The sequence below is a fragment of the Triturus cristatus genome, chromosome 5_2 (assembly GCF_964204655.1).
Source record: "Triturus cristatus chromosome 5_2, aTriCri1.1, whole genome shotgun sequence".
Classification (NCBI taxonomy): Eukaryota; Metazoa; Chordata; class Amphibia; order Caudata; family Salamandridae; genus Triturus; species Triturus cristatus.
In genome coordinates this window covers 194,886,011-194,903,424 of record NC_140588.1, presented here as the reverse complement: position 1 = coordinate 194,903,424, position 17,414 = coordinate 194,886,011, and the positions used below count along the sequence as shown (strand labels likewise).

Sequence of the window (17,414 nt, the reverse complement as noted above, 5' to 3'; positions counted from 1 at the left end):
ATACACAAGGGGCATTACTGCCAGGCCGAAGACCACTGCGAAAATCCACTGAGCAGATTCCTGCATCATCCACTCTTTTCAAACATTTGACCTCTTATGTGAGCAAGGCTCAGAATCTGGGGCGCTGAACTCACTTTTGAGCACAGATTAGGACAGAAGTTTCGACATACTTCTTGCTTCAGGATTTGTCGCAGTCCCTCATCTTCATAACGCAAGGCATTTTGTGGGTACCCTAATTAGCTTTATGCAAGGCTTAAGTCAGTCGTGCAGGCTGTCTGTGACAAAATGCGCCCCCCCCCCCCCCTCACTCAACATTATATGAGTGAGGAGGTAACTTATAACCTGGCGCAGATGGTAAAATTCAGGTCTCTAGTCGCACTCTCCAATTTCGAAGTCAAAGAATAAATGAAGAGGAGAGCAGAGATTTCTAGTTAATGCTCCTAGACTTAGAAATGGTTTTATTTCCTCTACACCTTATATCCTTAACCACAAAGAATCATTTTGAAGAGTTCGCAAAACCGGTACATGTATTTTTAACAAATAAAACAAAATAAAAGTTCCAGGCAGTACTTAATACGCAAACCCCCAGCCCACCTCGACTATAATTGGGTTAAATGGCTCAGACAACTAATGATCAGTCATTCGCATAATACACGACACCCCAGCACTTAATCCAACTTTGAAAAAGCACTTTCGCCGTAAGGAAGCTGAGGAACTTTAGAGCCTAATCCCGGAATCGTGCATTCTTGGAGATGAGCAAACTTATCCCTTCATTTAACCAAACCAACACAAGGAAGCAAGTTAATGAAGCCTACAGTGCAGGTGAGAGAGAATCTGTGATGCATTGTATTACATTGGGGGGGGGGGGGGGGTTAGCAGGCCATGTGCTGTACAGGAGGCCGGGACACCTAGTTCTCGAGCGCCCGGGACTCACCCAAACTGTGCCTACCAACATCAAAGCGTGGATATGGGCTGCCAACAACTCCCAGTATGTGGGACAAGCAAGGGTGTGCCTGGGCCAAAGCTGGGTCCACCTGCAGCCCTTGAGAGGCCAGAAGAGGCAAGGCTGCAGACCCCCTCTTGCATGTCACCTCAGAGGGCACTGAAATGAAAGAAAGAAGCGGACAGCTTTCAGCATGATGCAAACTGATCCTGCTAAGAAAGGCACATTTAGTGCAGCAACCACAGAAGGCTTCCTAGACAAAGCAGTGTGGGATATAAATGTGAAAATTGTGAGCAATTCATAATCAGAGCTGTATAAACCTGACTCATGACACAAGCAAGTTTCATGAGTGTGCCATAAGGTCTAGGCCACATCTTACACTTTCCGGCTGCTCGTTGCCCAAGGGTGCAGTTTCTGTTCTTACTAGATGTCGGAACATTCAAAATGTGCATAGGGTGAAACATTTCTTTTTCCCTGAACATAGAGATTTTATTTAATACTTTTAAACAACTTGAGGGGGAAATTATGGTTCCATTAAATTAAATAATTAAGCAAGCTTTATGGCTCTTCTGTTCCCTGGCATTGGCTCACAGAAATGGCTCAACAGGACGTCCCAAGCTCCAGCACAGAAAATATTTGATGTACTTTTCAGCCTAGATATGAGTAACTGACTCAGAACAGGGGCATCCAGAACTGGTACTCTCTAGCACAGGAGAATCTTAATCCAATATATGGAGTTGCTATGCCTGGTTAGATAGAAATAGACCTGCACATTTAAGTGAATGTATTGAAAACGTGTGTAATGAAGTTAGCAGTCCAGTAGTTGGGGGGCGGAGCGTCTGGGGTTGAGGGGAAGAGGAGGAGTCGATACAGGATGAGGGCAGTTAGAGCAGGGACATGACGGAGTGTGGAGGCAGAGAATAAAGCTACAGTCATAATCATAAGAGGTGTCCGTGATTACTTGCAGCGCGATGCTACAACTGGCGACGAAGGTGGGATGACCAAACCTCACCGCTCAGAACCCCACGAGACACCGAAGCGCCGAAGCGCGACTCACGCCAGAAGCGTGTGCTTTGGGTGAGGCTGGCGAGCACCGAAGTCGGGAGCCCACCCCGACCCTGCCTCGCACCCGAGAGCGAAGGAGAAGTGCCCCAGCGTGGAGGACGCCGTCCCTGAAGGACTGCTGGCGCGCGCCGCCGAGTGCCTTCAAGTCCGGGCTTGAGTGCCCGTCGATGTTAGAAGATCTCACGCCTGATGCGTGAGTCTTGGCACGCTGTCGCGCGAAGAAACGCGGGAAGCTGCAGAATAAGGCGGGAGCCCACCCCAACCTCACCTGACAGTAGCCGCCGTTGGGGAGATGCAGGTCCTGATGTGTGCTGCCTCTGAAGCTGCCCGCCGGTGAGTCCAGAGTGAAAGAGGACCGAGTGAACCACGAGAGCAAGCCTCGTGTGCATGCAGTGACAGCGGCCATCTTGGAGTCAGGCATTTTTTCTAAAACAGACCCCTTGATTGTTGTAGAGCGGCCATCTTGAAGTCAGGCATACAGTAACAGAAACAAGCACTGACAAGAGCAAAGAAACAAGCATTGGCAAGAGCAAATAAACAAGCATTGGCGAAAAATAATAATAATAAACAAGCATTGACAAGAGCAAGTAAACAAGCATTGGCGAGAAGAAATAAACAAGCATTTACAGGAGCAAACAAACAAGCATTGGCGAAAAGAAAAATAAACAAGCACTGACGAGAGCAAGTAAACAAACATTGGCGAATGGAGATAAACAAGCATTAACAAAAGCAAAGAATAAAACACTGGCGAGTGTGAATAAACAAGCAGTAGTGAGAAGACATAAAGATTCAGGCACCCACAAAAGGGTGAACAGAACACAACGACACCATGGTGACCCCCAACGTCTCGCCACAGCGGAAGCCCCTTGTCGTGGGAGGATCACACCTGCGAGCTCCGGAACCTCTGACTGTGACCACGGGAGGGAGTATGGGCCCCAAGTGGCAAGAATGGTTGGAAGACTTCGAAGACTATATCGAGGGATCCAAAGTGACGGAAGACGAAGAAAAGTTAATTGCCCTCCGCAACCTAGCAGGCTGGGAAATAAGCAAAATCATCAAGGATTTTCCGCCTGCAAATACTGGAACATATGACAAGGTGCGTGAGGCACTGAACAAAAAGTTTCTCCCTAAAAGAAACGTGGACTATGAGCGCTACGCTTTTCACCAAGCACGTCAAGGAAAAGAGGAAGCAATGGGCGCATTCATCACCCAGTTACGACGGCTGTCGAGACACTGTGAGTTTGAAACCTTCTCGCCTGACGCTGCCATCAAATTGCAAATCATAGACAGCTGTCACTCAGAAACACTCAGGAGACGGCTACTGAGGAAACCCCACGAATTGGAAGAGATCGAAGAAATGACGCGTATATACGACCAAGCGGAAGAACACGCCACCACCATCGAAACAGGACACAACGGCCGTCAGGAGCAAGCACACCGTGTTCAAGAACAACCTCATAGCAGAAGGAAGTATTCGCGGGAGAATCAATGGAGACAGAGACCGTCGTCTCACCAACGACGCCAGGAGTACAGGAGAAGAGACACAGGGCGAAGAGACCGAAAGCCAGAAAGGACTAACCGATGTTTTCGGTGTGGTTATGACTATCCTCATATAGACACCTGTCCGGCCATGGGTCAGCGATGCAGGAAATGTGGGCGATCCAACCACTTCGAAGCCATGTGCGGGGACTATCACAACGAGAGGCGAAGTGACACAACAAGATCGTCCCGCTCTGACACAAGGAAACATCACATACGAGCTGTTCAAGGAGAGCCCAGGCGGTCCCCAGGCTCATCACATTCCAGCCGGGAATCACACAGGTCGCGATGGGAACGCAGATCCCCATCTCGGGACTCGAGATCATCGTCCTCCAAAGACTCGACCTACACTGTGGAATACTTGAACATGATTGCGGACCCTAATCAACTGAAGAAGTATCCACGCCTAGACATTAGAGTAGGGAATCACAACACCAAATTTGTGATGGACAGCGGAGCCTCGCTGAATTATATTCCAGTCACGGAATACGAGAAAATGGTCCCGAAACCCCCACTAACTTTTGCACCGGTCCGCGCATTCACGTGAATGTCCAAAAACCACTCCCCTGCCTGGGTAAATTCCACACAACGCTCACCCATGATGACATCACCATACAGGCAGTCATACATGTCATCAAAGGGCCTGAAGCCGACTGCCTACTTAGCCTCCCCACGGCGGAGCGTCTTCGTCTGGTGGAAATCTTATTCAAAGTCAACGACAATCAGAACTGTGTCAGCAAGTTTCCCAAATTATTTCAAGGCTTAGGCAAGCTGAAAGGTTGTCAAATTCGGCTGCACATCAACAAACGGATCAAACCCGTTGTGCAGCACCCACGACGTGTTCCATTTCATCTGCAAAGTGCTGTCGAGGACGAACTTCAGGAACTTCTATCCGCAGACATCATTGAGAGCACGGATGGCCCGACCCCTTGGGTGTCGCCGGTGGTCATCGTACCTAAAAAAGGGACTCCCAACAAGGTGAGACTGTGCGTTGACATGCGCCTACCCAACACCACAATTGAAAGGGAGCGACACCCTGGACCGCATTTGAGCGATATGATTGCTGCACTGAATGGTGCAAGGGTCTTCTCGAAGCTAGACCTGAACAAAGGTTATCACCAGCTAGAGTTAGACGCCAGATCTCGCTACATCACCACGTTTGCAACTCACCTAGGACTTTTTAGGTACAAGCGGCTGAGCTTTGGTGTCTCGTCGACCGCGGAAATCTTTCAGGAGGCGATCCGTCAAATCATTCAACACATCCCCAACACCTTAAACTATAGCGACGACATCTTGGTCTATGGGTCTGATGTTCGTGAGCACGACATCGCTCTTGATCGCGTTTGCCATGCCCTGTTGGATGCGAATTTGACGCTGAACAAAGAGAAATGCGAGTTTCACCAGGCCACTTTGAAATTCTTTGGCCACATTTTCTCGGACGAGGGCATGAAACCGGACCCGGACAAGATCGCGACCCTGAATAACACCAAGAGCCCACAGGATGTAAATGACTTGAGGCCTTTCTTAGGGATGGCCAGCTACTGTGCCTGCTACATCCATGACTATGCGACCATCAGTCACCCCCTTCGGCTTCTCACCAAGCTTGGTCAACCGTTTGACTGGACCCCTGAGTGTGAGCGGGCGTTCAAGGACATCAAGCGCGCCGTTGAGTCGGCCGACAGCCTCTCATACTTCAACCCTCAACGGAAGACTGAGATCACGGTCGACGCTAGCCCCGTTGGATTGGGGGCCATCTTGGCTCAATACGGTAATGACTCTGACCAGAGGCGGATCGTTGCCTCTGCCAGCCGCAGCCTGTCTGACCCTGAGAAGAAGTACTCGCAGCCTGAGAAGGAAAGTCTTGCTGTAGTCTGGGCATGCGAACACTTCTATGTCTTCGTATATGGCAAGCACTTTACCCTGATCACTGATCACCAGGCGTTGGTCACTATCTACGGCAACCCGACATCCAAGATGCCTCCGAAAATCGAGAGATGGAGTCTCAGACTTCAGGAGTACACGTTTACTATTGTTCATAAACCGGGGAAGGCAGAGAACCCAGCCGACTACATGTCCCGCCACCCTCAGCCGTCTTCAGACTCCAAACCATCGATCGCTGAGGAGTATATCCACTTCGTGGCTGACCAAGCATTGCCACCTGACATTCCCATGGACGTCATTCGGGAGGTCACCGCTCAAGACACTATCTTGTAAATGGTACTCCACCGGATCCAAACTAATAGATGGAGATATAACCCGCAAGAAGAAGACACAGACTCTACAATCCGGAAAGAGATACAAGCATTCCGGCACGTCTGCGATGAACTGTCGGTGACCACTGATGGAGTCATCCTAAGAGGTCAACGACTTGTCATCTCCAGTCAACTACGACAGGGAGTCATCAATCTGGCCCATGAAGGCCACAGAGGAGTAGTATCTACGAAGCGAGCTCTACGGGAACGCGTCTGGTTCCCCTTTCTGGACCAAATGGTGGAGTCCACACTGTAGGAGTGCCACCTCTGTCAGTTGACCAGCAAAAGCAACCCACCGGCACCACTACAAATGACCACCCTACCCAGTGGAGTGTGGCAAGAAATTGCCATGGACTTTTATGGACTGCTGCAGTCTGGAAAATATGTAGTTGCCATAATTGACGAATATTCACGATTTCCCATCGCACAAATAATATCGTCTACAAGCGCCTCCTGCACTCTCAAGGTGCTGGATGAGGTATTTGCAACATGGGGTGTCCCCAAAGAAGTCAAAACGGACAATGGGCCTCCATTCAATGGACACGAATTCAGTGCCTTTGCGAAACACATGGACTTCAAGCACAGAAAAGTTACACCACTCTGGCCACAAGCAAATGGCACCATCGAAAGATTTATGGCTACGATCAAAAAGACATTTCAGCACGCCACTGCTGAGAAGAAAGAACTGCAGGCAGCTCTGAATGAAGTTCTCAGAGCTTACAGGACAACTCCCCACTCAACCACCGGACAATGCCCTGCAACCCTCATGCTAGGGCGGCCGATGAGAAATCGCATCCCGACATGGGAAGGTGCCTTGCAAGCGGTATCGCCAAATCACATTCACCAGGAAATGGCTGTGACTGACAGGCATAACAAGGACAGAATGAAATCGTATGCTGATGCCAAAAGGAGAGCAAGGTCTCCATCCTTGCATGAAGGGGATCATGTCTTCATCAAACAGGAGCAGCAGAGAAAGACTGATTCCCGATTCCGGGATGAGCCACTGTTAGTGACCCAACAGAAGGGCACTATGTTGACAGCGGAATCTGAACAACGCAGAATCACCAGGAACATCTCCCACTTCAAGAGGTGTCCCCGAGACTTACAGGGACCTGGGATGAGCCCTACCGGCACTCCCGCACTTGAAGAGCCTGACCTTGGTGCTACAGAAGGAAGAGGTCAGCAGAGTGAGCCCAGGCCGAATGTGTCCACCGGGAACATGTCATTGCGGCCACGTCATGATATCCAGCCACCAAAGAGACTCATTGAAGAGATGGACTGAAGCACTGTTGTTTGTTTTATTAAGAAGAGGGGAGATGTAATGAAGTTAGCAGTCCAGTAGTTGGGGGGGCGGAGCGTCTGGGGTTGAGGGGAAGAGGAGGAGTCGACACAGGATGAGGGCAGTTAGAGCAGGGACATGGCGGAGTGTGGAGACAGAGAATAAAGCTACAGTCATAATCATAAGAGGTGTCCGTGATTACTTGCAGCGCGATTCTACAACGTGCAAGTTTGGTGCCCTGGCGACAGGACCCAGAGTGCTTAGGGTATTTTTAGATGTTTTCACTTTTATTTTGAAAGATGGTGTAGATGTTATTCTTTGTATTGTTTTATTGATACTTTTATGGCATAACTGCCGAAATATAATTATATGAACTGAAGAGCTATTTTCACATAATTGTATGCTGAGAAACCCGGTGTGAAGTTTTTCACGAGTGGTTTCCATTCCTATGTTCATGCTGCAGGCTCCTGCACGGCCACACACCAGGCAGCCTAGTTCTAATAATTTGCCTGGCACTTACTTGAACCGTTACATGTCTGCCATCTGAATCTGTTAATTTCTTGGCTTTGTTGCCGAGATGTTGAATATAGTGTCTATTGGGAGGTGTAATAGCTTGGATTAGGTTGAATATAGCAACCAGAGCGTGCCATGCTGTGTGCTTTGTCTCCCTATATATAGCTTTACTATTAACCCGTTCTAGCCTGCTGCGGCATGCATTGCTTTGTATCAGACTGCTCTTCGCCACAAGCTCTAATAGAGTATGTATCCTCCCTTGCAGGCTTGACTGCATCCCTGAGGCTATTGACTCAGCTGCTGACTGCTGTGCTCATGGCATCATTGGCATCCCATCATGGAGACTCACTGCTTTTCATACCTGAACTGAGGATCAAGTGCGACCCAGTTATTGCATTCATGTTTGACATAGAGATCCAGTGACTTTGGCTTGGCCTTTAATGCAATTGGACATACAGGCCGTGCACCTCTAATCATATGCCTCCTTGAGCTCCCAATGTCACCCGTAGCCTGTGACATCTCATCTCCAGTGTTTGCTCACTGATGAGGTATCCGATCAGTCAGACACAGAAGATCTATGTGACCTCATCCTGCCACACTTGCTCTGCTTGAAACAAATTCATCCAGCTAGGTCATTAGAATGGAATACTGTTTCCTCCCCTCTTGGCTCCATTGTAACCTTGGTTGTTACCTGCTTTCCAGCTAATACGGTACTCTTGGTTTCTGAGCTCATTTTAACTTGTTCCTGGACCCTCTGAAAGAAGGTTCATGTGCACCGATTGATAATTTCTACGACTATGACTAGTATTGGACCCAGTGACCCAGCAGGTTCACTGTCAGCCAGTTTTCAATCTGATCTTGTATGCTGTTGACATGGAGGCACTCCACCTCATTCTGCACCACCATTGTTGGGAACAATGTAAGTTGACGCGAGCTGTCACGAGCGTGGCTCTTTATTTCAGCTCGTTATTAGCTCGTGTCATGTGAAGAATGTATTGCTTTAAAAAGGGTGGAAGGTTGGGCATGCGACATGTGAAAGGGTTGGGGCATTCTTGACCTGTACTTGTGGAGTATAGACGTGCTATTAAACTTCACGTTGTGTCTTCATTTTACCGACTCCTGTCTTCCTTGGATGGAATACATATTTCTAACACTGGCGACGAGCGGGATTTGTTTATAATCGAACCAGCTCAATTACTCATTTTTTTTCCCGAAATACGGAAGAAGTTTCATTTTTTTTTTTTACAGCGTTATTTTGCATGCTCGTTTGAACTACTTCGCAACGAGGGAGAAAGAAACTTACTGCGGTACTGGAGCTGTGGCATTATCGCAAGAAACTCAGGGGTTCCAGCCGAATTGAGGAACTTTTGCCACGGTTGGAACTCTGGATGAGTTCATATCTCGCAAAGCATCATATGCACACTAACGCATGTCAGACGCACGCTGATGCTAGCGCGACGCGTCACTCAACGCGAAGGAGCAGGAAACACCATTTTGTTGCACGGTATCCTAGCAACAATTCCGGATCACCGTGAATCAACAAGAAGCTGTCAATACGGAGTGTTTAATGAGGGATATTACTGCGGTAACATTTTCTTTTGCACATTGTGTCTAACTTTAGCCTAATAAGCACATTTATTATTATTTTTTTTATTTGAATATGTTATGATATAAATACCATTTCATAGGGTATTTCACCATGTCAGGCATTGTTCCTCCTCCATCATTTTTATCTTCTCCTGGTGATCCTCCCATGCCGTGGGAAATTTGGGAACCTGTCTTTCTGGCATATGTAGAAGTTTTGGAGGGTGAGGAATGCGAACCTGAGAGGAAACTTTCTCTTCTAAAGCATTGTTTGGGCGGAATCGCTCTGAAAGAATTTAAAACTCTACCTGCCTTAGTCAATCCAGGAAATATTGATGTATATAGCTATGCTTCATCACAACTCAACCTGCGGTATGGAAAAAAGAAAAACATTGTAATGGAAAGGTTTATATTTTACTCTCGTAAACAATGACCTGATGAACCTGTTGAAGATTTCGTATAAGCTCTCAGATCTTTAGCCGTTACATGTGATTTTGAGCCCATATCATATGAGCAAGTGCTTAGAGACCAAATATTGATGAGGACAAACAATAAAAAGGTTCAAGAACGCCTGTGGACTACGTCAGACATGTCCTTGAACAATGCCATTGACATTGCCAAATCAATTGAACATTCAGAAAAGTTCGTAAAAGAAATTAGAGGAAATGAAAAAAGTGATGTTTTCAATGTTTCTAAAGATGCTGACAAGCAAAGAAAATACTTCCCACAGAGAAACGATAACTCTTCAAAAACTGATAATAAATCCAGATTTACAAAATATGAAAAGAAAAATCAACATCAACTACTTTGCTATAGATGTGGAAGTGACGGACATTTAGCGGATTTCAAAAACTGTCCGGCTATCGGGAGAACTTGCTCAAAATGCAATAAAAAGGGTCATTTTGGGAAATTCTGTAAATCAATACCTAAAAAAGTGAACTATATTTATGATGATAGTGATAACTTAGGTGATGACAATGAATACGAGGTCAATACTGTCATTAATGTGTGTGATAGTGGAGAGTGCACTAAATTCCCATCATGTTTTATCACTGTAGATGATGTTAACCTAGAATTCCTGGTAGATTCATGTGCCTGGTACACCATTATTTCGTTAGGCGTTTTTAATGAAAATAGGTCTACAAAAACCCTGTTTCCACCGTATGTTTCTCCTGGAGGTCACACAGGACACAAAATCGACCTTATGGGCTATTTTTGTGCTAATCTAGGGTTTTCTGGTCGTCATACTTTTGGGAAAATATATGTGGCAAGGTCGGGATTGTCACTATTAGGGTGGCCTCACCAACAAGAATTAGGAATTAAAATTGACCCTAGAGCTGATCCTCCTGTTTATGTTGTTGGGTCCTGTAATACTGCCCACAGTGACGATTCTCAAATTGTCAGTAAATTAAAAGGGTTGTTTCCCGATGTCTTTAGTGGGAAATTAGGAAAGTACAAAGGGTTTGAACATGTAATAAAACTGCATGACAATGTTGTGCCTATTCGTCACAGAGTGAGGAATGTTCCCCTCACTTACAGAAACAAATTGAAGGACATACTAAAAGAATTATGCCTAAATAATATCATTGAACCCATGGAATCATCTCCTTGGGTTTCTCCCATTGTGATTTCCATTAAACCTTCAGGTGAACTTAGGTTGTGTGTGGACCTTCGCAGTGTGAATAACGCGATTTGTTTAGATGCACACCCTTTACCCAATTTACATGAGATGGTTTCCACATTGGCTGGTGCTCCAGGTATTTTCTTGTATTGATTTGGCTAGTGCCTATCACCAAGTTGTTCTTGCTGAGGAATCAAAAAACATCACTGCATTTATCACTCCTGAGGGACTGTACAGGTATTGTCGTATGCCTTTTGGCCTTGCCAGTGCTGCCTCAGTCTTTCAAAGACTCATGAGAGACACTTTAGAAGTACTGAGTGGCGCTATTGCATTTCAAGATGATATTCTTGTTTATGGCAAAAATAACGAAGAACATGATTCCAATTTAGAAGGTGTTATTGCCGCTTTATCAAAGAAAGGTCTTACTCTACGTCTTGATAAATGCAAGATCAAGAAAAAAGAGGTAGAATATTTAGGGCACACTATTAGTGGAATGGGGATCAAACCTAAACAAAATCACGTGGAAAGCATTATAAATGCTCCCATTCCTACCTCCAAGGAACAACTCGTAGCTTTTTTGGGTCTTATTGAATTTTACGCAAAATTAATTCCGAATTTTGCTTCTAAAGTAGATTCCTTTAGAGGTCTATTGAAGAAAAATGCTAAATTTGTGTGGACTACAGAGATGTCTAAAGTATTTGGGATTTTGAAAGAGTTTATAGTGAATGCCCCGTGTCTTAAGCCTTTTATTTGTGGAAAAAAGTGCATCATTATGGTAGATGCTAGTAGCACTGGGTTAGGTGGTGTTCTTTTACAGAGTGATAATGGAAGAGAGTGGATTGTAGCCTATGCGTCAAGGGCTTTGAGAGATGCTGAAAAACATTATTCTGTCATTGAGAGAGAGTTGTTAGCCTGCGTTTGGGGAGCTGAACATTTTAGGACCTTTTTGTGGGGTACGAAATTTGTCATTAAAACTGACCATAAACCTCTTGTGTTTTTTTAATGTCACCTGGTGGGGGGCGAACCATGTCCACACGTCTTGCTAGACTCGCTTCCGGACTACAGTCTTTTCAATTTCAGATTGAATATGTTCAAGGCAAAGCTAATGTACATGCTGATTGTATGTCTAGGTTGATCTCTCCTACAGAATATCCAGACAAGAGCAGTGATGAAGAATGTGAAGTAGCTTTCACCATGGGTGACGTTAATTCAGTGTTGGGTCAACAATCTTCTTTACAAGAAGGCGTTTGGTTTACCGAAATGGAAAGGGATATAGAATTACTTAATGTCAAGAAGTATTTACTGCAAGGTTGGCCGGAACAGAGGAGATTATCTGGAGACATGATGGGTTTCTTTAAGGTTCAAGATGAACTTGCTGTCGAAAATGGCTTAATTTTGAGGGGTGATAAATGTATTCCACCTTTTACCCTTAGAAACACAATTCTTAGAATTGCTCATGAGGGGCATTTGGGAATATCTTTTACCAGGAGACATGTCAAGGAATCATTTTGGTGGCCAGGCATTGATAATCATGTTGACCATTTTGTGCGTTCATGTGTTCAGTGTTCGGATAGTGACAAATCTGCTGTTGCTCTACGCCCGGAACCTCACCCTGTTGAATTTCCGATTGGTCCTTGGCGTAAACTTGGGTTAGACATCGTTGGTCTGTTTAACATTTTACCCAAACATGAATCGTTTGGAATAGTGCTTATTGATTATTATTCAAAATGGCCTGAGGTCAAGATGGTCAAGGAAGTCACTTCCCATAGTGTTATTGAGTTCTTAGATGAGATATTTTGTAGAGAAGGAATTCCGCAAGAAATTGTGACTGACAATGGACCCCAATTTGTTAGCAAAGAAATGAACGATTTTCTTGTTAAGTGTGGAATCATTCACAAGAGAATTTCTGTTTTCCATCCAGAAGCAAATGGCCAAGTTGAGAGATTTAACCGTGTTGTTAAAGAAGCTATTCAATTATCTGTTAAGGGTGGTTTAAATTGGCGTAATGCACTACATTCTATGTTATTGGCATATAGAACTTCTCCCAATTCGGTCACTTTGGTCAGTCCTTTTGAACTTCTAAGAGGGCGCAAACCTAGTACTAAATTAACTCCCTGGTGGATAAAGAAAAGCATGAATGAATCCAATGATTTTTTCAGTGTGGATTATGAAGCTGTCCAACGGAGAGTTGAATCATACAAAAATAAAATGAAACATGATATGGAAAAGAAAATAGGCCCACCAACTAAACATGTGATTAAAGTGGGAGATTTGATTCGCATAAAAAATAAAGGAAGGTGTTGGTAAAGGTTGTCCTGTATGGTCGAGTCCAAGAAAAGTAATTGAGACGTTCAAGAATGCTATCAGAATTGATGGTGGTTCTGTGTGGAATCTAAACAGAGTTTCTTTGTTTAAGGGAGTTGCTAGTGGTCAAGAGGATTATAGCAGCAATGTATTTCTTGATTTTGGATATGATAACAGCCATGAGGAAGCGTCTTTTCCTGCTTGTAGTTCTAGTAATTCTAGGATGGTACGCTCCCATCGCCTTCCTGAAAAGTACAAGGATTTTGTCATGGGTTCATTTTTGTAATTATTTTGGGATATTATGCTTGTTTATGTGGTTTTTTTTTTGGGGGGGGTGGTTTCTTTTTCTTTCAAGGGGGGAAGGTGTGTTGGGAACAATGTAAGTTGACGCGAGCTGTCACGAGCGTGGCTCTTTATTTCAGCTCGTGATTAGCTTGTGTCATGTGAAGAATGTATTGCTTTAAAAAGGGTGGAAGGTTGGGCATGCGACATGTGAAAGGGTTGGGGCATTCTTGACTTGTACTTGTGGAGTATAGACGTGGTATTAAACTTCACGTCGTGTCTTCATTTTACCGACTCCTGTCTTCCTTGGATGGAATACATATTTCTAACAACCATGGGTGCCCAAGGGACGTAAAAACCTGTCTCTCTTTAGCAGACCACACTCAATGTTGCTGATACCCCTAGGTTGTGGTTTATTGGTGAGTGTCTGTTCATGACACACTCTCATGCCGTCTCTACTGATACTACCTTGTACACCATTTCCTGTCTGGTCCAGTTAGGGGACCCAAACCCTCTCCCACTGCTGGCGTCCTTGCTACTGCTCCTTGTCCATACTTATGAATAATCCCATAAATCTCCCTGGGGTCCATGGGGGATCTCTGGACTTGAGGTGCCATCTCTTAAAGGCTGACTGAGGACAGATACCTCTCTGAGGGATGAGTCCAATGTGACCCCTGCATGTTGGCCCACGCTGACGTGTTGGACCAATCTGACACAAGTAGTCTTTAAAAAATGCAAAGTAAGGCGTATGGGCGAGCAGAACACAATATTTATTTTAATGTCGCCAGCTTTCCTTGACAACACAAGAACAATACACGTAGTGGAGGCTCATGTTCCCCCGGTAAGCCTTCCAGTTACAAACCGTCAGTGAAGGGCTGCTGAGAGGCTTTCACGTGTCTTATCTCTGGGGAAAAAGTTAAAGCAGAAGGCACCAGTTTAGATTTTATATATGCCTCGGGTGTCCTCCATTTAGAAGTGTTCTTCTTTCAAATAGTGCACCCCTTGTGTTTGCCTTATCGGAGCGGTTGTGGTTAGTAAAGTAGAGTGTTAGAATTTAAGCATAATGGAATGGAACGTTCTGATGCTCTGAGATCCTGACAGCGACCGACGTAAGGGTCACTGTCAGAACCTCGAGAGCATCAGAACGTTCCACAGAGTAAGTTAAAGGTGCTTATTTTATTTATCAAGAATATGCGCCCACAACACAGCACAGGATTGCCACGTCTGTGCTCCCTGAGATCCTGACAACAACTGACATACTGGTCACTGTCAGAACCTCGAGAGCATCAGAATGTTCCGTTCATTCTGCCTACATTCTAGCTCTCTACCTTACTTACCACAGCTGTCTACAGCTGTAACCTCATGGGTCCCTGATTATAAGGTTATGTGCAGAATTTTGTTGCTAAGTTTGATATGTACCAGTTAATGTGAAATAAACTGTAAAAGTTGTTTACAATATTTGTAAGCAAATTAAAGCAAACCTGTTTTCTAGGATACCATTTTTAGGTCAACATCAAGTTCAGAAACGCGTTCAAAGAGAGGTGGAGGTAATGCTACTAAGCTCAAGTATTCAGGGGCAGAGCTCCCTGGTGTTTCACCATTATTGACACCACGAGAGTCCACTATGAAGAGCAGTACAGGTATGTTGTTTGATTGAAACAATTCCATTTGGAGCTCTATTTTTCTCTAAAGTTATTCTCATGCATAATGTTTTGCTTGCATGTCCACAGTATCCTCAATATAAATTTGTGTGTATCGACTGATTTTCAGTCAGGCTAAAAGCAGCAGTGGTCACCAGAGTCTCCAGCTAGGAACTATTGCCGAGACTCAGTATTGCCGTCCCGTATATTACTTGTGATTCCCTGGCATACCCCACTTTACATGATGTGGCCAGCAGATTCAATATGAACAGTCCTAACATGGTTTGTGCCTTCCTAGTATCATAACCCCATATGGCTACTTCTAAGCATAATTTAGCAGATTCAGAAAATAGTGGGTCTATAAATTGAATCTCTATAGCTGAATTGCGCAGCATTCCTTCCTTAGAAAGAAATGGCTGTTTAGCTATTCTCAGTGCTTAATTTGTTCTGGTGTTTTCGGGTGCCCTGTACTGTCCTTTATTTGTAAACACTGTTAAATATTTGAGAAACCACCACATGGTGGTGCTGTGTGTGCATTTTCAAGCAGTGTTCATTAGTAACACATTAAACTATGTACTATAAGTTTTTTTTAATTGTAAACTTGAACTTAAGCATGCATTTAAAACGTCCGCTGCTGTGGACTAGTGAGCAATGCCTCGAGCCCTGACACCTTCTTTTTTTAAAATAGATTTAGCACTGGTTATTCTCAACCACTGCCTGTTTAAATGATGAGCAATGCCATCTCTAATCTCGAGACCTGGAGCAACATCTGATCAAGGCTGGTTTTCAGCAAACCGGCGTGATCTTTGACCAGGTCCGTCCCAAAGCCTCTCCACACTTAGGCCAAAAACTGGGTTTTCTAGCATCTGATTGCTGATCTTTTCTCATATTTACAAGTTTGGCCACACTTAAATCCCGATAAGACATAGATAGTTTATCGGGATTTAAGTGTGGCCAAGCATGATCAGATTAAAAAAAAGGAGTGGAAAGAGGAGCGAATTCTTTGTTAGGTCTGATTTTTGTCAAGCGACAGTAGAGAAGAGGTGGCACTTGCGGCAATTAATGCCAATGTTTCAGGCTAAAGCAGCACAGGTTTATCTGCTTAATCCGGCTAAATTAAAAGTAATCTGTAAATGGCAAACACAATTTTTCACTTCCGAAATTCTTGCCAAAGAGTATTTAAATTCAATACAGAATACAGATACATCAGGACGGAGCATGTAATAACATGGTATATATTCTTTTGGTGTATATTAGTATATAGGTAGTCTGATATTGGATACAATGGTGGGGGGGGGGGAGTAGCAATGAGGGGCAGGCATCTCAGCTCTCCATCGCTAGGGACCCTGAGCCCTTATGCCTTATTTTTTTGAGGGGGGGGGGGGGGAGGGGAGAGTTGAAGGGTGGGGGGGTCTTGCGGTTGGGGTGGTGGGGGGTGGAGAGTGGGGGTTGCAGGATGGGGGGAGTGGGTGAGTTTGGAGAGAAAAGGAAAAAGGAGACCATGGTGGAGACATGAGAAGCAAGGTTTACTGAGAATAGAAAAGAACGTATTTAATCAGGAGCAGTACGTGGTGAGAATATGGAGGGTGGAATGAGGACAGGGAGGTTACGGGTATGTACATTTAATGTGTCAGGCTTAAACGATAGGGGTAAGAGACCGCGATTAGTGCGGGAATTGAGAAGTTTCTCCCCTGATGTAGTATGCTTACAGGAGACACGCATCCCATGGGAGAACCGAAGAGCTCTGGCTGAGCTGGGATATACGGTAGTAGCATGCACGCAACATAGCACTACAACTAGGGATGTGGCTAAATTGGCCAAATGTTACATAAGGCTGGTGGGAAGGGTACTGGCAGATAAATATGGCTGATGGGCTAAAGATGAGTGAGCTGCGGGAGAATGGAAATTTATTTGCTCAGTGTATGGGTCAAATATGGATGAGGCACAGATTTTTGAAGTGCTTAATATTGAGCTAGCATCATGGGCAACTCCACTAATACTTTGTGGATATACATCTAGCCGGACCAGAACTACAGACTTATAATGGAGTTTATCAGGGGAGGAAACCTAAAGTTTTTAAGGCCTTACAGCAGTTAGTATTAGAGCATGGGCTAGAAGATTTATGGTTTACAAACAAGTTGGAGGCTTGTACAAAAATGTTAAGTGATCACTTTCCACAAAACCTGTATGGGGGCCACATGGATGTCGGTAAACCCATCTTAAAGGTATTATTGTCAATACAGTAGTGCTCAAATTGAATCCCGTGTCTCTCAAGAGGTGCTTCAGCTAAGGAGCGGTGATTTGCAAGAAACAGCTTCCCAGGGAGTTTTGGAGCAAATGACATTTGCTGCTCGTAGGCTTGGTGTTATCTTTTTAACACTCTGGGATTACC

The 17,414-nt window shown here is 44.9% G+C and overlaps 1 protein-coding gene across 6 annotated transcripts in view; it reads left to right on the top strand.

Moving 5' to 3' along the window:
- SYCP2L (synaptonemal complex protein 2 like) overlaps positions 1–17,414 on the top strand; it is a 1,177,754-nt gene that overhangs the window by 867,795 nt on the left and 292,545 nt on the right. For all 6 annotated transcript variants that reach the window (XM_085606974.1, XM_085606977.1, XM_085606975.1 and 3 more), the window contains exon 28: positions 14,875–15,022. In XM_085606974.1, coding sequence (XP_085463100.1) covers positions 14,875–15,022 — 148 coding nt within the window. The remainder of the gene's footprint in view (positions 1–14,874; positions 15,023–17,414) is intronic.